Source organism: Callorhinus ursinus, unplaced genomic scaffold, assembly GCF_003265705.2.
Source record: "Callorhinus ursinus isolate GAN/ISIS: 27379988/994484 unplaced genomic scaffold, GSC_fseal_2.0 scaffold3, whole genome shotgun sequence".
NCBI lineage: Eukaryota > Metazoa > Chordata > Mammalia > Carnivora > Otariidae > Callorhinus > Callorhinus ursinus.
The window spans coordinates 24,262,608-24,288,115 of NW_027397065.1; the positions used below are offsets into that span (position 1 = coordinate 24,262,608).

A 25,508-nucleotide genomic window follows, 5' to 3' on the forward strand; every position below is an offset into this window, starting at 1 on the left:
TGCAAGAGAAATACCACCTGTCCCTGTTTTATAGATGCAGGCAACAGACTCATGGAGGTGAAGGAAGCGGCCCATGAGCTCACAGCTAGTACGTGGTCAGACTTGGGATTTACACTCTGGCAACCTGGCTGAGGGAGGAAAGAAGGGACACAGGAGAGTAAGAAAGGACTAGTACCTGTCACCTCTGGAGTAATGGGCAGGATTGAGGGTTTTCTTCTTCACTTATAACTTGGAGCGAGTCAATATTGCCTCAGCTTCCCTCTTTTCAAGAAAGTCCACCCAGAACAACCTTAAATGTGAAAAGAAAAAATATTCTCCCCAGGTGCAAAGAAGCTTATCCTCACTTTTGTAGACATCATCTTTGACATTAACAGGTCACTAGGGAATGCTGTTACTCAATTTACAAGACAAAATGTTCCCTTCATTGTGATTTTTTTTTTTTTTCTCCCAGCAGGTTTCCTACTTCAGGACCATGAAGCAATCACCGGGCTCCTAGGGATTATTAATCAGTATTGTCATACTTATAAAGCCCCAAATTTCACCCTGTACTTTCATTTTAATAGAGGGCCTGCTGCAGAGCAAGCTGTCAGGAATGCCAAGGCAGGCTAGACTCCAGTCTAGAATAGATGAAATGCACTTAACCTTCAAGCCCAGAGCTGAAGAAACGCTGTTTTCATGAGGTCTTCTGCTGACTTTGCAGGGGTGAACTGCGGTGGCCAGCAACCAGGCCAGAGGTTAGATGGTAGAATTTTCTGCAGAGAGAGTCCAACCAGAGAAGGACAAGCTAATTTTTTTAAGACATGAATTATGGATGTCTTCCCGAATACAGTGCGACTCAACTTTCTCAGTGATTTGGGAGCAGAGCATCACAACAGTGCAGTCCCTTAAAGTATGCAGGGAAGGAAGCTTCTCTTGCTTCCAGGGTGAAGGACTGTGGCACATCCCGCTGTGAACAGAGAGGTGGTGGGGAGTAGAGACATAGAGCTGTGAGCAGGGACAGCTCTCAGGCCTCTACCCGGCACTTCCTGCAGCTCAGGTGGCTATACATTCCCACTCCTGGCACTCTTTTTCTGAGCCATATTCAACAATACCCCCTGGAGCCAACTGATCAGGGGTGAGGAGCTGGGCAAAGCCTACTTATCACCTTTGACTGTGGGAGACCCATAGGGTTTTAGGAGGGCCTCTGAGAACGAGTCAGGGTGTGGAGGTTGAAATCAACTTTCCTAGAGGATGCTGCACTTTTTTGAGTAAAAGGAACAATTATATGTATGTAAATATACATATGTGCATTTTTTGCTAATATGGTAAAATATTAATAATTCTTAAATTTTTAAAGCCGTAAGTTTGTGATGGTTACATAGGGGTTTGTTATGTATTCTAATCGCTCATTTTTAAAAAATATTAAAATTTTTTTTAAATGACATATCTTCTTAAAAATCCCTTAGAAGGTTAACATTTGTGCCCTGAAAATGTGGCAAATACCTGTGGAGAAATTCTGTTGCTGGAAGGTGGAGAACCACTGACATTTGCATTTATTTTCTGTCTCATTATAGTTCTCCAGCTCTCCTGCTCTGCGCACACACTCTCCCTCCCCATGTCAAGACTTTCCTAACTTAAAATTGACCTGAAAATGGAAGCAGAAAAAAAGGAACTCACAAGTAAACGTCTTGATCTGCTTATTTGTCACTATCTTCCCCCTTGGTCTGCCTGCAGCTGAGGACCTGTGCACAAAGCAGGCAAATGCAACCTATTTCTGATCTAACCTTAGCCGCTGCTCTGACTTTCCAAAGGATTACACTGGGCAAGAAAGCAGGAGCATAGCTTTTTGGCCAAGTAGGACAACTGTTAGTGGTCAGAAGACCTGAATTCAAGTCCTAGCTCTAACACTTTCCGGCTGTGTGATCATGGGCCAGCCACTGCCTCCTTCTTAAGGGAGGTCATGTATCAGTGATTTAATCGTTGACTGTTCATTGATCCTAAGTACAAAGCACTCTGTAAATAGACAAACTCCTTCTGCCAAGTTGCTTTGGCAATGCTCTCCTGGCCTCCTGTGGTATCTGTTACTAGAGATGATGAGGCCATGGGTTTTCATTAACCAAAAGGATTAGCTGTCAGGGACAGACTAGGGTAGAATAAGACCATGTAGAGTGGATTTAGCGTAAGTAACAGAAGGGACTCGATAATTTACCCAGATTCAGTTACAACTTGCTTTCTACTTAGGCCTCACCAGTCTGCAGAAATACAACAGACTTCCTGTGACCACATCATTGATCTTGCTTGGAGATGTGGATAGTGGTCAGTGGCACTGTGGGGGCCACAAGGACTGATGAGAGAAAAATGGAGGCGGAATCCTCTCCATAGTGGATTTGAGAGTAACATAAATGTCTGCATCTGCTGAGATCATGTTTTGCAGGTAGGAGAATAAATCGATTTAATCTGTTTAGGCTCCTCTCCTTAGCCTCTCTGGGCTTATTCTCTGTGTAATACTGGTAATTCCCCCCTTCCGAATCATTTTTGATCCAAATGTAGTGTTTTCATCTCTACTGAAACAATGTTATAAAAAAGGGCTACTGAACTTCCAGGTGAGTCTGCAAGAACTATCAGTACTGCAGCTGAAATTTACCTTACTTATACTTACCTTGAGTGTTAACTCACTTACCTATGCAGGTGGCAATATAACAGAGCACTGGAGTCAAATCCTGACTCCCTTCCTTCCTAGCTATGTAACTGGCCCTTGGCAGTTACCGAACTTTTTGAGTTTTGCCTTTTGGAGATTAGAATAGTCTACCTTTAAGAATTTTTGTTAAGGTTAACTAAGATGATGCATATAAAACTACCTATGAAAGTTCCTGGCATATAGTATGCACTGAACAAATGTTAGATTTACTCACTATCCTCCATCTTTTTTTTTTTTAAGATTTTTTAAATTTATTTATTCATGAGAAACAGAGAGAAAGAGAGAGGCAGAGGCAGAGGGAGAAGCAGGCTCCCCATGGAGCAGGGAGTCCAATGTGGGACTCGATCCCAGGACACCGGGATCATGACCTGAGCCGAAGGCAGACGCTTAACCGACTGAGCCACCCAGGCGCCCCTATCCTCCATCTTTCTGTACCTCTTCTGTTCTTTAGAACCTAAACAGCATGCAGTTGTTGTGAGTTACAATGTAGCAAACTTGACAATTTGAAAGTGGTGCTTACTCCTTGTCAAGCCCCAGTAAGACAGTTTCCGGTATGTTAGTTCTGGTCCACCCGCACAGTTACCACAACGTGTAAGATATTTTGCCCCGGGGCCAGCATAGTGAGTAGGAAAGCAAGGCTTCAGAACTGCCTGCTTTACATTCCAATTTCAGGTAAAAACACACTGGATGCTTATGTGTATATGCCATAGAACACAAGGATCTGAAGGGAAAGGTAATAAAAATGTATCACAGGAAAGAAGGTAAGACACTATTAAGTGTTGCTTCTTCCCTCCATTCTGCTCAGCCCCATCTCTGAAAAATCAACTTTCTAACTTCTCTGGTTGTGAGATATCATGAACTTTAAAAATGAGGAAAAGAAACAGCAGGGGGGGGCGTTTGCTGTTCAAAATTCTGAAAAAGTACGTTTTTCCTTGCCATATTATTTTGCTAAATTGTTAGAGACAGACATTATTGCCTTAAGTTATGTACTGCTGATCAAAGTTCTAATGTCCTGGGAGCCACAGAGCCAATCCCTCTGAAGAGATCTTCAACCTACAAACATAGCAACATACTAGATTCTTTCGGTTTGAGGGGATTTAGCCACCTTGGGGAGCTCAGCATTTGTTATTCTTTCTCCGTTTCGGTTGCTTCTAGCTTTGATAACCATGGAAGAGCTCTTAAAGCTCTGTGAGCCAGGCCTTTCCCCAGGTCAAGATGAAACCCTTTCCATTTAGTGAATCCAGCTGCTTGGGAGAGGTGGGAAGGCATGTAAGAGTCTCCTCACTACAATGGAGACTTCAGGAGGTCAGAGAATTTGAGTATCTTGTTTATAGTTGTGCCAGAGCAGCACGTGATAAACGTTTGTTAAACAGATAGCAGCTTGGGATATGCAAAGTTCATTTGTTGGGTTTGTGGAAGGCATTTTATCAGAAGATTCAGGGAGGATGCCAGGCTGATATGTCCTAATATACTATTTCCAAAAGCGGACTAATTTCTATTAAAAAAAAAAAAACTTTAAACATCTTCTTTCAGGTGCTTACTTATTTGGATGTAGGCTGTAGCCAAGGGACTCACCTGTGATTCCCCCTGATCCTAGACTAAAGCTTGCTATCCAGACAAGGTTGATTCTGTAAGCCACCCCCCCATCCCTATCCTCATCTGCCTTAAATGTGAATTTAAAGTAAAATAAAAACCGACATTCTGTAACGGCATCAAACCTAGGGTACTGCAATACCTCGGCTGAAGGATCCTTAGTCCAGGTCAAGAGGAAAAATTACTTGTTGAGGCCAAAGGTTGGTCAGTATGATGGTATGTAGTGAAGCCCCTTAGTAAAGCTGTAGCACTTGGGTTCTTTTAACAACAACAACAAAAAACAAGCAAGCAAACAAAAACAAAACAAAACAAAACCCCAGGAAGACAAATGGAATGAGGGCATAGCTTAAAACCCTGGGAAGAATTTAAGATAGCATTTAAGGATTGAAATCAAAAGGAAGTCCTCTGTCAAATGTCTATTCCTACTGATGGAAACAATTTGGGGGTAAGGTTCTCTACTCTTTGGCGTGATTACAATTGTTGAGGGCAAACACCCACTACTTCTTAAGGAAGAAATCCAGAGACTTTTGGAAAAGGTGGGGCTGAGTCACTTACAGACAGGTGTCTACATTAGTGAGGACTTACTGGCTGAAGAGACAAGAGCATGATATACATCTCAGGCCACTCTCGGCAGAATAATTTAAGGATCCCAAATTATCAGGCAGTTAGATCTCATCAGATTTTTTTTATTGTTCTTTTTTTTTTAAAAAAGATTTTATTTATTTAACAGAGGGGGAGAGAGAGAGGGCACAAGCAGCAAAGGGAGAAGGAGAAGCAGGCTCCCCGCTGAGCAGGAAGCCTGATGCAGGGCTTGATCCCAGGACCCTGAGATCATGATCTGAGTTGAAGGCAATTAACAGACTGAGCCACCCAGGCGTCCTTCATCAGATTTTAATGGTGACTAAGAAACTTTACGAACCATTAGAACTTTGGTCAGCAGTACATAACTTAAGGCAATAATGTCTCTGTAATAATTTAGCAAAATAATATGGCAAGGAAAAACAAAATATTTTTTCAGAATTTTGAACAGCCCCCCAACCGCGTTTCTTTTCCTCATTTTTAAAATGCAGACTGCATCCCAAACAAGTTATTTAAATATTAACAATGATCAGATAGGCTGCTCCTATCCAGGAAGGTGGCATGAATAAGAACCCTTGAGCTCTTAAGAACCAGGACTCAATTTTTTAATTTGTGAGGGTGGGAAAAAACCACCTACCCTGCAAATTCATTACGAAGATTAAAACAGAAAGCCTAACACAATGTCTAGCATTTCATAAACAAACTATTCTTATAATGTAAAAATTTTTTTCTGGACCCTGGGTGGCTCAGTTAGTTAAGCGTCCGCCTTAGGCTCAGGTCATGATCCTGGGGTCCTGGGATAGAGCCCCCACCTGGGGTTCTCTACTCAGCTGGGAGTCTGCTTCTCCCTCTCCCTCTGCCTTTTCCCCTCGCCCCTGCACCTCGCTTGTGCTCTGTCAAATAAATAAAAAGTATAAATAAAGAATGCATTTTTTTCAATGAATCTTAGTAAGAGATGCTGTGTTATAATCAAATCATAGTGGCTTGCAGAATTTCTCTTACTGCAGTAAATGGCTAAGAGGTGGTATCTTTCTAAAAAGATAAAGACCTCCTTCCAATTTTCCCTGTAAAAACTGTATATTGATTATAAACTAAAAATACAAAATGGAATAAATTGCCATACCCAGGCATGCAGCCTTTTAGTAAAATTACTGGTTAAATTTTATTTATTTTAATAAAGTTCCCGTCAAAATCTTTCAACTTTTGAGAGGTGATTAAGATGCTTTTATGATTTTCATCCGAAATGTTCATCAATCCTCAAAGGTAGTGCCAAAATCACACAATGAGAGAAAGCAACCATATTTCCCCATGACTTTGCGTATCAACAAAGAACATTTTTTTCAAACCTTTTCCCATGCACAAACAGTAGTACTGAACCTGTGATTCTGATTCATTATAGAGAAAACAAGCAGAAAAATTAAGTGACTTGTCAAGGTCATGTTACATCAGATACCGCAATTTTTGAGAGGAAAAATAGTAGATTCTAAAAATTATAAAAATGAGCTTGACATTTATCACTTACCAAATTCTAGGGCTGATTAATAAACAGACGGCATGTGAGCAGTTGGAAAAGGAGGTAGTGTGGTTTCACTGAGAATAAGGCATTTCCAGCTAACTTCATTTCCTTTCTTGATTTAATATATTAGCAGATTAGGCTACGTCCACAGACAGTGCAATCTGCTTGTCTGTCAAACATGACAAAATTTCTTATAGTGTCCTTTTAGGAAAGATGAAGAACCATGAGCACATAAGTGATTGGCAGTTGCTTCTACAGCTGTCCCTAAAGTACTGATTAATGGATCAAAGTCACCTGGAGCACAGGCTCTAGTGGCATTCTCACGAGGGTCTGCATTTCATCTTGTTCTGTTCAATATTTATCATAACTTGAACAAAGCCACTAAATACTACAGGCATGCTTCATCAAAACTGAAATGGACACAAGGCCAAGAGAAAGAACCAGAACTCGTAAGGACCTTTAAAAGTAAAATCAAGTAAGGATGAATGCAGTGCTTCAATTAGGTTACAAGAAACTGTCTAAGTAATTTTAGGAATGGATTTGGCTTGCCAGCAATGCCTGTAAAGCTCAGCAAGAGACAACAGTATGATATGCTTCCCTAATGGTGATGGTAACGGATAACATCAACATATTCCAATCGTTAACAGTCATGAGAATCACTCTGAAGCTGGCAATAAAGCCTCTGGACCCTGCTCTTGTCAGACCACCAAAGAACTGTGTTTAGTGCTGAGCAATGTATTTTAAGAGGGATTGAAAGGGCCAATGCCAGGTTGGTCTGGATTGGACATCATGTGAGAACTGAGAAAAATGTGAAGTCTGAGGGAAGGTATGAAGAGGTGACCATACAGAAGAAACAGGGCCTTTCTGTCTAGTGTCATGTGTGCTATTTATAAACACATGTGGGTGACACACTTCTAACAATGAAATCCGTCCCTTGTGGGAGTGCTGAGTGGCTCTAACTCTGGAAGCAGTGGTTGGATAAAAATCGTATGACAATTATAAAAGGATTTGACACTAGAGAATTATAAAAGGATTTGGCCCACTAGGTGGGCCAACCCTGTCTCTAGCTCCAAGGCTATTTTCTAGCACGTATCTATTCTATTAAGGGGGAAATCACAATTCTAAACATTCTAAAGCTTCTAAACAAAATGATTCATTTTCTAACTTAATATGTGCATAATCTATCAGCACTCAATTTACCCTTCTGAAATGGGTGAGGTCTTTGAACCCTCTGGAAGTCATGAGGAATCTTCCTCAACAGGTAGATTTGATAACAGTCCTATGCCTGTTCTGGAGGAAGCCACTGAGGCGAGGTGGGCCTCTGTCCCAGAGCTTTGAGTCAGGACAGAACTACGCAGTCCTGAGTCAGTGTGGAAATCAGGCTCTGCTGAACACAGGATTGCTGAGAACATTTAGGGAGGAGAGGGCAGGGACTACTCCTTCAGAGCCCTTCCAGGAAGTCCATCAACCACTTCTGTATAGCTGGGCTATTAGGGCTTTCTTGGGTCACAGTTCAAGGACTATGAAATCATGTGCCCAGGAGCCTATTCCAGGCTTTTTTAATAGCTGTGTTCTTTGCCATTAATGCTAAATCCTCTAGGGGTTTAAATTATAGAAGTGATGTGACTGCACATTAATTAAATATTAGAAATGACCACTGAGTACATCCTGTTTATTGTTTATGATTTACACGGAAAATGATGGACTGGGGTTGTTGAACAATAAACCAATCAATACATTTAGACCTGGGCTTTTGAAAACTTGCATTCCATTTTAACAGTTCATACATATTTAACAGCTTATATATAAATCCAAATCACAAATAATCTTAAGAGTTAGCTCAGAGATAAACAAGAAACACAATAGAAAACCACATGGATCTACCTTTAAATATCAGCATTCATATTACAAGGAAGAAAATGTTTAAAAAAAATAAAATTATTAGGTCAAGTCACTTAACATAGAGAAATAAGAGAAACAATATTTTTGTCAATATTTATACTTATTCCTAATTTACCTTCATATATTCTTAACTTTTCCAAAAGGATCCAAACAGTATTTCAGAGGATCAAACAATATTTTGGTATCTGAACTTTTCTACCTTTGTTTGTATCAACTTGTTACAATGAAAATCCTAAGATGTGAATTTTCTTAAAAAAATTTTTTTTAAGCCAACTCTTACTCAACTTTTCTCCTTCATAGCAGCTGTTTATAGATAGTAGGGAGCCAAGAATGAAGGATAGAAACAGATGGAAAGCAAAAAGTACAGTCGCTATCTTAAGTTCAGCTCTCAACACTACTGGCTGAGTTTGGAACCAAAACCTCTTAACAACTGGCAGATAATAGCTAAATCTTAACAGGCAAAGGAGAAATATTTTCTTTGGGACAGCTGCTACTAGGAGAAGAAAACTGATGTCCCTTAATACTGCCTAAATATAATTTGTGGCTTACTACAGAGCAATCTGTAGCAATGTCAGTTTAACCAGTAAGCATCACAACTGATCAGTATTACTTAAAGGAAACAAACAACAAAAAAAAAAACAAGAAAAAGAAAAGAAAAAAATAAAAAAAATCACACTAGCCACAAAGTTCCACAATATACACATGAGAATTAATTTTAATCTGATTTGACTCCTTGACACTAACTGATCATCAATGAAATATGGTATGGAAAGATCACAGAGTAGAAAACAAGCAAAGATTAGTTTATACAACAGTGACTATATACATCAGAAGGAAAACATGCTAGCTAATGCAACATTAAGGCCTGAATGTAAGCATTTCCAAAGTCACAGAAGCCCCAAAGAACCCCTAAATTACAAAGTCACCACATTACGTGCATGCAATGTTCAATTTTGTTTTACCCATAAAAGGATACACAGTATTTTGCTGTAAATACCAGACACACATTTACAATATATGCAAAAATTAGAATGCAAGTGTTATGTTCCTTATATTTAAGCCTCAAATGTGCCAACAGTGAAAATTCATTTAAGAATGGAGAAAAGAGATGGAATATAAATACTCAGAGAAATTACACAAATAAAATGTAATTTTGCATTTGGGAAGCCATATAAATTTTCCTTTTACATGTCCAAACTAAATAATGTACTACTCAGATGGATGTACACTCACTACGTGCTTTACAATTTTACTTGCTCAAATGTGGTATTCTAACACCTATCATTCTCGGTACTGATAGCAAATCACATCTGGAAGTTAAATATTATGTCCATCTTTGTACATATTTGCCTACTGGGTGTAATCACCTAAATGGAAAGCTGTGCAATCTTATTTTGGGATTATATAATTATGGATGACCCTAAAGGCCGAATTTCCCATAAAAACAACTAAGGAAAGCTCATTTCTTCACTTTTATAGAAGAATTGGAACAGAACTGTTTTATTAGAGGGCAAATCTGGGGTCAGGGTCTTCTTTTCCCTTTTAGAGAAAGGAAAGTAAGAAAGGAACCATGTTACATGTTCAGTTCTGCTCATAGTCACTAGGTTCATCATATAATCTACTCCCTTTTCACCCAGGGCTTAATTTGGTTTAATTCGAAACAACCCATTTTTATTATTTATTTCCAGGTGAATAATTTTATCAAAATAAATGAGTGTAAAGAAACAAACGCTGAAAATGTACTGTGAATAATCCTTGTTCAGGAATACTGTAAAGGAATAAATTATAACAAAGGTTTAGATATGTTGTAAAAAGACATGGCCAAATCTGTCCTATACCCCATCAATTTTATGCTTTATACAGATTTGGTACAATTAACCTTCCAGTTTTTTAAGGATCAGATTTCCTCTTGGGCTACAACAGAAAGAATGTTTAAACACTCTGATGCATGTTTTCAGACTTTCCAAAATATTTCAGAACCAAAATTACTTTAAACAAACTGTATCTAATATTTATAAATTTATAAACATACTTATTTATAAATTTATAAATTAAAAAACCAGTATTTATTTAACAAATGTGCCATGAATGTTCTCAAGAGTAACTGTAACCAGGCAGAAAGGGAGAAAGGATTTCATAAGGCCATCTAATTCACCTCATCATACCAAACACTGAGCACACTAGATTGTTCATAAGCTTTACTAACCTTACCGGAAGCACCAACCATAGTAAAACACTCATGCTTTGCTAACCTTACTTTAAGCACATCCACCATTTAGAAAAAGGAAAAAAAATTATTCTACTGTCTAACCATTCCAAGGGGAATTACGTTTAAGATTTTAAAATTTTGCGATGTTTAAGCCAAAATTTTGGCCTTGGTTTGGCATTCTAAAACGTCCTAATTTTAAACAAAGATGGAAGAGTAGACACCTTCCTAAAGAAACCACTCAGTATTAGGAACCAAGAGGTTCTGATATAGCAAAAGCAAAGCGACCAATGAAAAAAGCATGTTTTAGAATTCTTTTTATTTCCAATGAAACCAAATTTTACTACTGTTGTGATCACAGTCTTCACATTTGATGCAAATAGGAGAGCTTAATTATAATCACTTAGTGGCAGTACTTCGGACAAAACCAATAATATGTGCCACATATATGATTATTTCTTCTGGAGAGAGTTAATTTGGTAAGCTTGACTTTACAATACCAACGTATTCAACAAAAGAAAATGGATGCACTGCTTCAACATTCAGCCTGAAAATGTTTAGTACTTTCTGTGAACCTAAATTTAGTTTAGAAAGGTTAATATTCTTCTTTCTAAACTATGGCATAGACTATATATAGCATTTTAAATTTATTTATATATAATTATTTGCACATCAGATTGAGAAGGAATTTGCAGATTGACTTTGACAGAGTGATCTCATTCAAGGGTTAAGGTTTAGGGGGCTTCCGCAGAGCTGTCGCCAGAAGGGGGGGCCTCCTGGTCAGGCTCGGAGGATGCAGCTGCCGATGCCTCGATGACGGCAGGTGGGAAGTGGCGGCGGCACACGGGGCATGTTCCCGACTGGAGGGGGAGGAAAACAAGGTCAGAGCCAAAGGAAGGGTCCTAACTGCCATATAATATCTTAGCAAAGAAGAAAAACCAGTATTGGTATCCTAAAAACAAATAAAAAAAACTTAAAAAACAAAACAAAACAAAACAAAAAAATCAATCAACTTCAAACCCACCCAATCCAGAGAGGCAAAATTGTGATGCTATTTCCTCTTTATCCCAATCAGATTCTAATTTCTTTGAGGGTGAATAGCGTCTCCTAATCGTGTTTGTACCTTTCAGGTCAGTCATCTTTCATTCAGGATTAACAGAGAGTCTACTACACTCCTTGCTCAGTACTGGTGCTACGGTGGAATGTGAGCAAGGAGTCACAGTGCATGTCCTCACCTGAACTGAATTAGCTTTATTATTTACTCCATGATGCCTACATTAGAGAAACCACAGACCTGATTAATTCACATATTTGTTAACACCAAATCATCCCCTAGGACGGACTTCCCTTACATATACCGAAGTCTCAAGTGTATGTCAAAACAGATGGGCCTCAGACCTTTATTAGCCATCCTTTTGAAAAAGATATGGAGAGTGAAGTGCCTTCTAACTGATGAAAGAAATCAACTGTAGAGCTAGGAGGGAAGATGGGACAAGGAAAGCAGTCATACTGTGAGTACATCTTTGGACCAAAGATGACAGAGATGTGTCATCTGGTGATAGATTATCCCCTCAAGAATATGTTTTCTCCCCCAAAGAGACAGCCCTGATAGAAATCGCGCTGTTGAACAAAGATTTGTATCTTGGGGATCTTTTCCCCAGAGGAAAGGCTTTTTCTTGACGGGAAAGAGACGACGAGATTATTACTTGGGGTCATAGCCAAGTCAATGACAATTCAAAGCTGTACAACATATATAATGTTTACAATTCAAGAATTTAATTTAGCAAGCATTTATTGTGCACCTGCCATATGGTCTGGGCCTGAACAACATTTTAGAGTCAGATGAGTGTGGTCTCCATCCACCCCATGCCAGCTGTGTAGCCTTGGATGAGTAAAAGTCACTGGAAAATGCGAGTAAGGATATGTCCCGCTATGTCCCAGAGTTATTGTGAGAATTAAATGAGAAAACACACAGGTCATGTACCAGTGACTGACACATAGCAGGAACATTCAGATCCTTCTTCAGGCTTAGATACTACCATGAGAATTTAAATAAAGGGGATATGAAGGACAAAAAAGGTGGAATTTAAGCTGGCCCTACCTAGATCATCTAATCTTACAGATGGTACAGGGGGAAAACTACGCCAGCTAAGCAAACATAAACAAATGTACAGAGGAGTAAATGTAAACAGACAGGCTGGGGGCTAGATCACAGAAGGCCTTGAAAGCCGAGAGAAACTTCAGATTTTATAATGGAATGGTGAACATTTCTGCATTGGATTTTATAAATCTTAAGTAGAACTCTGACAACCATGAAGTGGCAGTAGAAGGGTAGCAAACAGCAAAGAAAGAGAAAGGAAAGAAAGGAGGAAGAAGGGGAGGGAGGAAGAAGGGGAAAAGGAAGGGAGTGGCTGTAGGGAAGAGAGGGCGTTATATCCCTATGTAAATAAGCTGTGAAAGTGATCTGGAAATTTCTACCTTACTGCCTGTAAACATACTTTATGTAAAAATAAGAGTGCACAGAGAGGATTTAAGTAAGACTCTTTTGTTCTCAAGTAATTCAAATGTAGTTAAAAATTACTGGGTAAATATTTAGGGAGAATATATATAGCTGGAACAGGAAGTACCTGGTAGGTTATTACATATTTCTCATATACATTTTCAAAGACAATGATCTGTATTAGCAGAATATCTGTATATTATTACAACACTTTGAGTAGTGCCAAAGGCTTTTTTTTTTTGCTTATGATGTTTTTGAAAACACAAATTTCAGGGATGTGATTAAAGATCTAATTAGCTTTATCCTAAAATGATTTTTTGATATTGAATCATTTCCAAAACTGATTAAATATGTCAAGCAATTAGTGGTCTATATTATTTTTTAGAAATGTTAGTAAAATAGTTTCATATTATCATTAATCTGTAATCACTAAGAGGTAATCAATTTTTAACACTTAATTAAAAAGTACTGCGAGTATGCAGCTGAATAAAATAGGCTTAAAAGATACGAACTATCATCATTAACTTTCAGGAGAACTATTAAAATATTAACTTCAAAAAGTAAAAATAAAACTCACCTTCTGTAGCCAAATTGAGACACAAGGTTTGTGAAAGAAATGGTGACAGGGAAGCTCTGTTGCTATATCATCCTTAATATACTCGCTGCAACAGATTGGACAGCACTGCTCCTGACCAATTGCTGAAAACAAAAAATACTCTGATCAATCCCACAGAGTTCAATTTTAATAAAACTGAAAATCAACATATTAACTCACAGATGATACTTATGATAGAAGAACCAATCTTCAAGAAAGTAACTGCCAAACATGTTTCTGTAATATACGACAATTCGGAATGTAATAAATATTCCTTTCGTAGAAAAGCTGGCTGGGGCACATTTGCTCCAGCCCATGACTTAGTAAGTTAAAAATATTCTACTAGGTGAAAGTTTGTCAGAATTTGGTTTCAGAGAAAAACTAATGAAAATTTCTAAGTCAGTATTTTATCTTTCACGTGGATTGAGAACATACTTACACATGCAATGTGTCATCTGACATCAGAGATTAACTCTGCCCTTACCAGTGTGGTCTTCAAGAACAAGGGTCTCTGGAAGACCATCAATGCTTTCCTTACTGGCTGGTGGATTGGCCACCTCAACATCCACTGCAAGAGACTCTAAATGTGCCAGGGCAGTCTGAAAAAGAGGTCACAGTTCCTTGTTAGGAAACACTTTAAAACAGTAACAAAACACTATTTTTTAAGGTATCTTTCAAAATTATATGCATCACTGTTCTTTCCGCTGCAGTCCGTCCCTTTTGTCTCCTCCCAAAAGGAACCACCATCACACCAAAACAGCAAAACACACACCAAAAGAAGCACCGAACTCTTCACAAGATCAACAAAAATCTATCCCGTCTCAACAATCATCTACTTGCCCACCATTTTTGTATCTTCAGAAGAGTGGTTACCTCTTCCAACTTACGAGTTCCTGTGTGCAATCAGTGACATGAAAGAAAGTAAACACTTTTGGACAGGCTCAACCTTTGAAAGATAAGGTTACCAGATGATGCTCAAGGCAGAGGGGCAAATAATGTATTCCTGAACGGCTGTATCTATCAGTGGCATAGAATCAGCACACCCACATGACTAGTTCACTAACACTACTAGGTTATCTGGGATGTGAACTTTATTAGGGCTTCGATGTCTATATAAAGCTACTATTCTAACAAGGATGAAAAGAAAAGAACAACAGATCATATGACCTCCTAGTATAATCTTTTGTGGCTTGATTAGCCCTTCCGACTACAATTAAATTAGAACTATAGGTGGGACTTGTATTCATGGTACCTAAAAGGGAGAAACCCAAATACCCATCAACAGATGAATGGATAAACCAAATGTGGCTGGTAAAGTATACAGTCAAATTCAGAGTATTATGATACTATAATGTGGTAATGCATCAACTGCTTGATACTAGTATAAAGATTAAAGGACAAGAGTTATCACTATAGCTACAATAATTTGTTTATGATATACAATATAAAAAGAGGTAAGTTGTAACAACAAAAATATAAAATGGAGGAATAAGAATAGAGTTTTTGTATGTAACATAAGTTTAGTTGTTATCAGTATAAAACAGAGTGTGAAGATATTTTATGTAAGCCTCATTGTAACCACAAAGCACAAATCTATGTTAGATTCACAAAAGATAAAGAGAAGGAAATCAAACAATACCACTATGGAAAATCGAGTCACAAAAGAAGGCAGCAAGAGAGGGAGAAAGGAAAAAGAGAACTACAAAATAGCTAGACAACAATTAATAAGATGGTATTAGTTAAGTCCTTACTTATCAATAATTATTATAAATGTAAATGTACCAAATTCTCTAGGCAAAAGGCACAGAGTGGCTGGCTGGACTGAAAAAGCAAGACCCAATGATATGCTGCCTACAAGAGACCCACTTCAGCTTTAAGGACGCACAGGCTCAAAGTAAAGGGATGGAAAAAGAAATTCCATGCAAATGGAAACCAAACAGAGCAGGGGTAGCCACATTTGTATCAGAAAAAAGAAACTTCAGGCCAAAAGTGGTAACAAGTGACAAAGAAGGTTATTTTTTAATGATAAAGGGTCAATTCATCAAGAGGATATATTAATGACAAATAAACATGCACCCAACATTAGAGAACCTAAGTATATTAAGCAAATAAAAGCAGATCTGAAGTGAGATTATACAACAATAAATAACAGGAGGGCACTTTAATACCTCACTTTAAAGAATGGATCATCCAGATAGAAAATGAAAAAGAAAACATTAGACCTGAAGTATACTTTAGATAAAACAGATCTAAAAATATATAGAACATTCCATATAATAGCAACAGACTACACATTCTTCTCCAGTGCACACAAAACATTCTCTAGGATAGATCATATGACAGGTTACAAAACAAGTCTTAGCAAATTTAAGAAGACTGAAATCATACCAACTCTCTTTCTGACCAAAATGGCAGGAAACAAAAAAATCAACAAAAAGAAAATGGGAACATTTACAAATATGTGAAAATTAAACAACACACTCCAAACAACCAATGGGTAAAAGAAGAAATCAAAAAATATCTTGAAACAAAAGCAAATGGAAACATGTCAAAACTTATAGGATGAAGCAAAAGCAGTTCTGAGAGACTTTTATAGTAATAAATGCCTACATTAAAAAAAAAAAAAGATCTCAAATAAACAACCTAACTTTACACTTTAAGGAAATAGAAAAAGAAAACAAAGTCAAAAGTTGGCAGAAAGAAATAACAAATACTAGAGCAGAAATAAATGAAATAGAAATCAGAAAAACAATATAAAATATCAAAAATAAGAGCTGGTTTTTTGGAAAAAAAACAAAATGATAAATCTTTTAGTTAGACTAAAAAAGAAGACAAGACTCAAATAAAATGAGAAATGAAAGAAGAGAGGTTACAACTGACACTACAAAAATAACAAAGGATCATAGGAGACTACCATGAATAATTATACACCAACAAACTGGATAACCCACAAGAAATGGATAGACTCCTAGAAACATACACAACATGCTGACATCAAGAAGAAACAGAAAATCTGAACAGACTAACATAAGTAAGACTATTCAATCAGTACTCAAAAATTTCCCAACAAAGAAAAGCCCAGGATCAGATGGTTTCCCTGGAAAATCCTACCAAACATTTAAAGAATTAAAGCCAATCCTTTCCAAGGTCTCAAACTCATTTTTTGAAGCCAGCATTATCTTGATGCCAAAGTCAGATTAGGACCTAAGAAAGAAAATTACAGGCCAATAACCCTGATGAACAGAGATGTAAAAATCCTCAACTAAATACTAGCAAGTTGAACTCAACAGCACATGAAAAGGATCATACACCACAATTAAGTGGGATTTATCCCTGGATGCAAGAATGGCTGCAACATATGCAAATCAATAAATGTGATATACCACATTTACAGAATAAGAGATAAAAATCATATGATCATCTTAATATATACAGAAAAAAACATTTGACAAAACATCATTCTTTCATGATAAAAGCTCTCAACAAATTAGGTATAGAAAGAATGTACCTCAACATAATCAAGCACCCATATATGACAAGACCAGAGCTAATATCATAAGCAACAGTGAGAGGCTGAAAGCTTTTCCTTTAAGATCAAGAACGCCCACTCTCACCACTCCTATTCAACACAGTACTGAAAGTCCTAGCCAGAGCCATCAGGCAGGAAAAGGAATAAAAAAGCATCCAAATTGGAAAGGTGTATTTGTTTGCAGATGTCATCTTTTATACCGAAAATCCTAAGGACTCCACCAAAAAGCTGTTAGGACTAATCAACAAATTCAGGGAAGCTGTATGGTACAAAATCAAGATAACAGAAATCAGTTGTGTTACTACACATTAACAATGAAGTATCTGAAAAAGAGATAAAGAAAACAATTCCAATCACAATGCATCAAAAGCAATAAAATACTTAGGAATAAACTTAACCAAGAAGGTGAAAGATTCCATTTACTGAAAACTGAAAGATGTAGGAGACAAACATTAAAATGTCCATACTACCCAAAGCAATCTACAGATTTAATGCAATTCCTATCAAAATTTCAATGGCATTTTTCACAGAAATAGAAAAAAATCCTAAAATCTGTATGGAACCACTAAAGACTCTGAATGGCCAAAGCAAAGAACAAAGCTGGAGGCATCACTTTCTGATTTCAAACTGTGCTACAAAACTGTAGTAATCAAAAACAGTACGATACTGGCATAAAAACAGACACATAGACCAGTGGAACAGAATCAAGAACCTAGAAATAAATCCTGGCATATATGGACAATTAATATTTTTGACAAGGGAGCCAGGAATATTCACTGGGAAAGGATACTGTCTTCAATAAATGATACTGGAAAAACCGGATAATCACATGCAGAAGGATAACTGCATGCATGAAATTGGACCTCTACCTTAACGCCACTCACAAAAATTAACTCCAAATGGATTAAGGACTTAAACATAAGACCTGAAACCATAAAATGTCTAGAAGAAAACACTGGTGCTTGACAATGAGCTTGCCAATGATTTTTTGGGTATGACAACAAAAGCACAGCAACAATAACAAAAATAACTAAGTGGACTACATTAAATTAAAAAGCTCTACATGACAAAAGAAACCATTAACAAAATGAAAAGCTAAACTAGAGTGGAGGAAAATATTTGCAAATCATATCTGATAAGGCGTTGATATCTGAAACATATAAGGAATTCATACAACTCAGTAAAAAAAAAATGATTTTAAGAATGGGTAGAGGAAATGAACATTTTCCCAAAGAAGACATACAAACGAGTAAGTACATGAAAAGATGCTCAGCATCACTAATCATCAAAGAAATGCAAATCAAAATCACGAGGTATCACTTCACAACTGTTACAATGGCTATCACCAAAAAAACAAGAAATAGCCAAGTGTTGGCAAAGATGTGGAGATAAGGGAACCCCTTGGGGACTGGTGGTGGGAACGTAAACTGGTACAGACAACAGTATAAAAGTTCCTCCAAAAATTAATAGGACTGCCATATGATCCAACAATTTCACTTCCGAGTATATACCTAAAGAAAATGAAATCAGGATCTTGAAGAGGTATCTGCACTCCCACGTTCACTGCAGTATTACTCACAATAGCCAAGACAGAGAAACAGCCTAAGTGTCCATCAACGAATGAATGGAGAAAGATGAGGTACCTATATATACACACCGGAATATTATTCAGCCATAAGAAAGGAAAAAAAAAATCCTAAGAGAAATAAGTCAGACAGAGAACGTAAGTACCGTATCATATAACAAATGTGGAATCTGAAAAACCTGAACTCACAGAAACAGAGAGCAGAATGGTGAGGAGTAGGGGAAGCGGGGAGATGGTGGCCAACACTTCCAGTTATAAGATAAATAAATTCTGGGGATCTAATGTATAACATGGTGATATAATTAACAATACTGTATTATATACCTGAAAGTTTCTGAGAGTAAAAGTCTTAAATGTTCTTACCACAAGAAAGAAATGGAAATTATGTGAGGTGATGGAGGTGTTAACTAACCCTAAAGTGATAATCATTTTGCTCTATGTAAGTGTGTCAAACCAACACTCTGTATACCTTAAACTTATACAATGTTATATGTCACTTAAACCTCAATAAAGCTGAGAAAAATGTGGTATATACATACAATGAAATATTATTCAGCTTTCGAAAGGAAATTCTGACACATGCCACAATACGGATGAACCTCTAAAGCATACGCTAAGTGAAATGAACTAGACACAGAAGGATAAATACAGTATGACTCCACTCAACTGAGGTACCTAAAGTAGTAAAACTCACAGAGACGTGAAGTACAACGGTGGCTGCCATGGGTTCGGGAGAGGAGGGAGTAGGGAGTTACTGTTTACTATGTACTTAATGCTACTTAACTGTACACTCAAAAATGGTTAGAGGGATAAATTTCACATTACGTGTATGTTACCAAAATAAAAAGCAAACTGGGCCTCCCATGTAGGAGGAGGATTCTGCCTGACGGTTAACATTGCCCTCTCTTGGATGGCAGACATAACCTTTGGTATTCTCTTCAGGATTTAGCCCAGATAATCTCACAATGAACTGTCTTTCCAAATAGGATTTGAGATGACTTACAGTAGAGGATAGGGCCAAGGCCTAAGCAAAGTCAGAACTAAAAAAGGAGAAAGCAAAAAAGGTTCATCATAAGAGTTAGTAAATATAGTTACTAATACTGAACACCAATTTGACTCTGAATTTGCAGAGACTGCAAAAAGAAAAATGGTGTGCCAGAAAAGGAATTACTGACTCCAAATTCACCTTTCATTTCTGTTCTGTTAAAACAGATCTGGGCCTTTTGAGTATTTTTCTCTTGTTGGCCAGCATGACCTTAGGTTTTGTCAGTAGAGGGCTCTAGAGAGCTCTCACAGAAGGACTTTGCTTCTTGGTTCTAGTGGGCTTGCTGGCCAGGCCCTAGTAGCGTTGTTAAGGGTTCCCTGTGGTGGACTTCTGCATCACAGATGACTTCTCCAGCATGAGGCTCCTCCAGTGTGAGTGGCTTCTCCAGCGCCCGGCTCCAGAAGCACATGCCATTTCTCCAGAGCCTGACAAATGCAGTATAAGGTAGCCAGCAGCCTCCCCTGGCACCTATCTTGGGTGGCTTTGCAGCGGTGTGCTTCCAGTTAGTCACCTCCCTATAAACAGTTTCTCTAGCACTCCAGAGGGCAGACTTCCAGCAAGTTCTGCCAGCAGAGCCACACAAGCACTTCTCCAAGAGCCATGACTGTGCCCTCCCCAACACTCTGGATCTCAGCCCTGGGCGGAGGCTGGGGTGGGGTGTGTGTGTGCTCTATCTCCGTCCTAAGATTATTCCATAAAGCTGCTATTCCTGCTCCCGGCCAACAGGAATGGAACGTTATCAATCCAAAGCCTGATTACAAATAATCACATTAATCACAATCAAACTACCACTGCGGTCCCTTGCAATGAAGTGCAAACGAATACATGTGTCTTGGGAGCCCAGGTGCCTGCTGCACTTGACCTTATGGCAATAATGACTATAAAATCTAATGTGGGATGGGATCCTTTAGAGTACCCCTGCTCACATACGAAGATAAAAAGACAAACTTGGGCCCATTAACTCTCAGAGCCAGGTACCATGTAAGAATCACAGATTCCATGATAGCCCTAGAACAAACATCTTACCTCTGAAAATCAAACACAAAATGTAATTGTGTGAACTGCTGAATGAAAATGAGAGTTTAATTTTGTCTTGTCAAGTTTCTCAAAAGTTGTATCACTGATTGGTTCAATCAGGAATCTGATACTTAAAATGGGAACATCTGGTTGGACTCAGAGGAAACAGACTATTTTGAATTCCCAAGTCACTCAGAGCCTCCTTTTTTCAGTAGTGCTTCTATGTACCCTCCACAGACCGGCTTTCCTCAACTTGAGAATCCTGTGATAATCTCGCTTGGAGTGGACATCTCGTATGCCCAAGAGTGAAGTTATCAGAAAACGACAACATCCAAAAAAAGGGGCAGGATGACTGAGAACACATACTCTTCAGGAATGCAGGTTCAGGTCACTCCACCAAGTAAAGAATCCTAACCAGCTGAGATTCTTGCTGAAGGCACAGAGAACATGGAATGGGTTCCCAAAGAAGGAAACCACAGCTATCAATTATAGCCTGTGACCAAATATAAAAACAAGGACTAGTAGGTTTCGCATATTTTCTATCTGCTTGTTCTGTGTTTATTTGTATCTGCTAACCATTTTCTTTCTCTCTCCTTCTCATTTTTATTTCATAAAGCAGTTAACTTTACAGTTTAATCTTTCTGTAAGAGAATATTCAATGTGCCTGACTGAACTTGTAGAGTAATTAATATTTAGTGATGGATATAATGACCCTTGGGAATCTGTTCATCTGCTCATTCTTGAGAAAGGGTGAAAACTTCATTTTAAGAATAGCTATATCTCATTAGGTGGAATAGTTGCATTGCTGTTGAAAGGAGTTCAAATGTGTGTAGAAAGGTGTATATGGGATCCAGTTCCCATATACAGGTGTATATGGTTCTCCAGTTATCAATTACTGCTCCTCAAATCTAAATTCACTATTTTTGCCAGCTCTGTGAAATGGATTTGGGCTATTTTTTTCCTCTGATAGCTGTCACACCATTAATTAAACTTTGTTCATCGAAGATGCTGCAGAGACACTGCAGAAGGAAAACGGCTTTGCTTCTAATCCCAGTGTGCCTGCTTGACACAGGCTCCCATGGTATGCATGGTTTTCTCCAGCAGCAGATTTCTGCAATACCCACAGTTTGTCCAGCATCTAGCTCTTGTAATGCATGCTGCTAGCAGAGCTTGGTGGCCAGTAGCTTCCCCCAGCATCCACCCTGGACAATTCTGTAGCACAGTGCTTCCGGTTAGACATCTCCCTATAAATAGCTTTCCCTGGCAGCACCCCAGGGCTGATTTCCAGCAAGTTCTGCCAGTGCAGCACTACAGTGACTTCTCTGCCATTCAGCAAGCCACAGCTGTGCCATCTCCATCAAAGTGTGAATCCCAGCCCTGGAGTAGATTGGGGATTCTTTCTTAGGTGATCTGAGCCGGACATGTGGTGGCCATTCCTTATATGTGCTTTTTCTATATTCTTTAGAAATATCTTTATTCCTTACTAAGTAAATCCTTGTTACTCTAATCCCCCAATTATAGTTAACAATTCTTTAACCTTTCCCATCAGGAAACAGAAAATGGAAAGTAATAGCCTATTACTTGTCCCTTCTTTCTCATATAACTATAATCATGAATCTCCTCCGATTCCCTGTGTACTTCTCAAGACAGACTGTAAGTATCCATCTAGTACCACACATTAAAAAAACGGGGGGATACTATTTATAGCAAGTTCCATTTTTGGTAGGATACTTACATTTTGATACATGTTTGTCTCAATAGGTTCATTATTCCTTTCTGATGATTATCTGCACATATGCAGTGCTAATACATACCCGGAATTTCACATATGTAAAAATAATTTATTGGCTTGGTGCTGACAAATACTTAAGGTGATCTGGAGTCACTTATAAGCAACAAGAGTAAGAGAGACTGCTTTAAAAACACTGCTATGAAAATCCATAAAAATACAAAAATCTATACCTCAGGCAGTATAATATATTTTCCTAAGTTAGCCAAGTGTTAGAAAGACAACAAGATAGACTAAATAGCACAACTGGAATATACTTAGGTTTAAAGTAGCATAAGCTTTTGTCAGTACAAAATTTAGTTTTTAAAGAATAAAACACAATTTAGTTTTGGAAGAATGAAGATTTGTAACAAGTGATTTAATACTGATTATGAATATCACTGAACCAGATTTGCTAGATGATTACCACCTGTTTGACTGATCTGATCTTTCAATACAGCCATTTATTGAGAGCTTACACTGCACCAGCTATTTTACTAAGTGCTTTAACATAATGTCACAATGATCCATAAGGTAAATTTTATTATTCCCAATTTGTAGATGAGGACCTGAAACTTAAGGTTAAATGAACGGTGCAAGGTCACACAGCCTAAATGAATCTATCTAACTCAAAAGCACATGCTCTTACCTCACGTACTACTTTCCTAAAGCCAGTGTATATGAGGTGCTCTGTAAGTGTGTAAAGACTTTCCAGAGGTCCATGGGTATGGAGAGTCTTAAGAGACTCAATTTCAATTCAGTTAACTTTCTTTCATAACCTTTCCTCAAACTAATCTTCCTAAAAATGTACCTGCATCAAAGTACCATGCTGGTTCTCAGTTACCATATTCTTTTTTATATTAACCTTTTCCTCACTTTATAAATAAAAGCATACTTCTTACCCATTCAAAGGGACAATCTGAAATACTGGGGTCAAACTGAAGTAATGACTGAATAACATTTTTGTAGGTAGGTTCCAGTCATCTGCTTTCAAAAAAAATTGGAGGATCTAGACAATCTGTCAAGTTGATGTGATTCTGGCAATATCTCAGAAAAACTAAGTGACATTGCTATGATAAACTCCTTCCAACCCCATCAATTTATTATGTGAATAAGGTTTCTCAAGCTTACATTCATAAAGATGAAAAACAAAATTGATGTTGAGCTATATCTCATTTTAGGAAAAAATAGAATTCACTCATAAACGTAATAAGGAAGGAAAAAAGTCTCCCTCTATCTCATTAACAAATACATTTCTGGTCAAATTTTACTTTATGTTTCAATATTTATCAACATTTATAAATTTGTTTTTATTAACTAGATTCTACAAACAATTTTAACTCAGTCTAAGTCAATTTTTTTATATTTAATTTTTTTAAGATTTTTATTTATTCATTTGAAACACAGAGATAGAGAGAGAGAGAGAGAGAGAGAGCATGAGCAGGGAGAGAGGCAGAGGGAGAGGGAGAAGCAGGCTCCTTGCTGAGCCAGGAGCCGGATGCGGGGCTCGATCCCAGGACCCCGGGCTCATGACCTGAGCTGAAGGCAGACGCTTAACCATCTGAGCCACCCAGGCGCCCCTGTATTTAAATTCTTGAACATGTTTTTATTGCCAAGAGGTATGAAAGGGTAAACAATATTGTTTAGAGTTTATGCTAAAAAATTTTAGATGTCAACATAAATGTGCAAAGGGAAATATTTTTTTCAAAACTGGTTTGGAGTAAAAAGCTTTATTATCATTGTATCAAACAGTTAAAGATCTTAAATATTTTGTCCTGTTCGTATTCAAATTTGAAACAAGATATGAGGCAAATGTTTACTGTCAATATTTTCACCAAAAGCCTCTATCTGGAAAAACAGATCAGTCTGGTATTAGGAAAATAACAGAAATGAAAACAACCAATGCTGCAAAGAGATCAGGCTGCTTGAGAAAAAAACAAACAAAAGCACACAGTTTGTCTTATTAGTTGTTTTTGTTTCATTTAAAGAACGTTGTTAAATATTATAAATTATTTCAGCTTCATTTTTCAAAATGATTAAATAACTGAATACCAGACACAGAAAAATAGATTTCTAGAGAGTGATAAGAAGATGGAACTGTACCGATTGTCAACTGAATTCAAATAAAATAAAGCAGAGCACTATATCTGAGGAAGTTGCTAAGCTGTAGTGAAGGGAGACACTTAGCAGCCCATTAGTCAGATGCAGGAGGACAGATGGGTCAGAATGACCCGTCACTGGGTTCCCTAAGAGCAGCAGCCAACACTGCGGGGACTCTAAGTTTTGGCCGCTCTGCTAGTGCCTTTACATGGTATGACCCCCACCAACCCGACCAATCTTTCTGCTAGAAGCCAATCAAATGTCACATTTCCTACTGGTAACAAATAATAAAACTTCTATTTTAATTCTCAAAATTTCTTTTTAAAGATATCTCTATACTGTAGGAGATCATAAACCACTAGCATACTAATGGGAAAAACTGTGTAAGCACTGTGAAACCAGACTCTAGGATGTATATATTCCATTGTGGTCACTTAAAATTTAACTCAAGGAAGTTAGTGATCCTTCATCTTTATATATTATATGTCTGATACAAGCTATCACACTGTGCCACTATTTCATGTATCGAATTTAGTAAGGCAAGGAATAATCTGGGAAAAGTCCTAAGTGTATTGTCTTATGATGTTCTTTCTGACTTTTCTCCTAGTACACAGTATTCCTGCTATGGTTACTTTAAAAAAAAGATACACCAAACAAATCATATAACTGATCAACGTTCTCCATGGAAGATTACACACATGTAAAAAAAGTGATGTCGGGCGCCTGGGTGGCTCAGTTGGTTAAGCGACTGACTTCGGCTCAGGTCATGATCCTGGAGTCCCGGGATCGAGTCCCGCATTGGGCTCCCTGCTCAGCAGGGAGTCTGCTTCTCCCTCTGACCCTCTCCCCTCTCATGCTCTCTCTCTATCTCATTCTCTCTCTCAAATAAATAAATC

General features: G+C 37.9%; 1 protein-coding gene and 1 long non-coding RNA gene across 2 annotated transcripts in view; both read right to left on the bottom strand.

The window, feature by feature from the left end:
• Positions 1–4,259, bottom strand: part of LOC141371780 (uncharacterized) — a 38,332-nt gene extending 34,073 nt beyond the window's left edge. The window contains exon 1 of the long non-coding RNA XR_012377007.1: positions 176–4,259. This is a non-coding gene — a long non-coding RNA (uncharacterized lncRNA). The remainder of the gene's footprint in view (positions 1–175) is intronic.
• A 3,757-nt stretch (positions 4,260–8,016) lies between these two features.
• PJA2 (praja ring finger ubiquitin ligase 2) overlaps positions 8,017–25,508 on the bottom strand; it is a 67,845-nt gene continuing 50,353 nt past the window's right edge. Inside the window, exons 8-10 of the mRNA XM_025866875.2 lie at positions 14,053–14,167; positions 13,551–13,672; positions 8,017–11,333 (exon numbers count right to left, since the gene is read on the bottom strand). Coding sequence (XP_025722660.1) covers positions 11,208–11,333; positions 13,551–13,672; positions 14,053–14,167 — 363 coding nt within the window. The 3' untranslated portion in view covers positions 8,017–11,207. The remainder of the gene's footprint in view (positions 11,334–13,550; positions 13,673–14,052; positions 14,168–25,508) is intronic.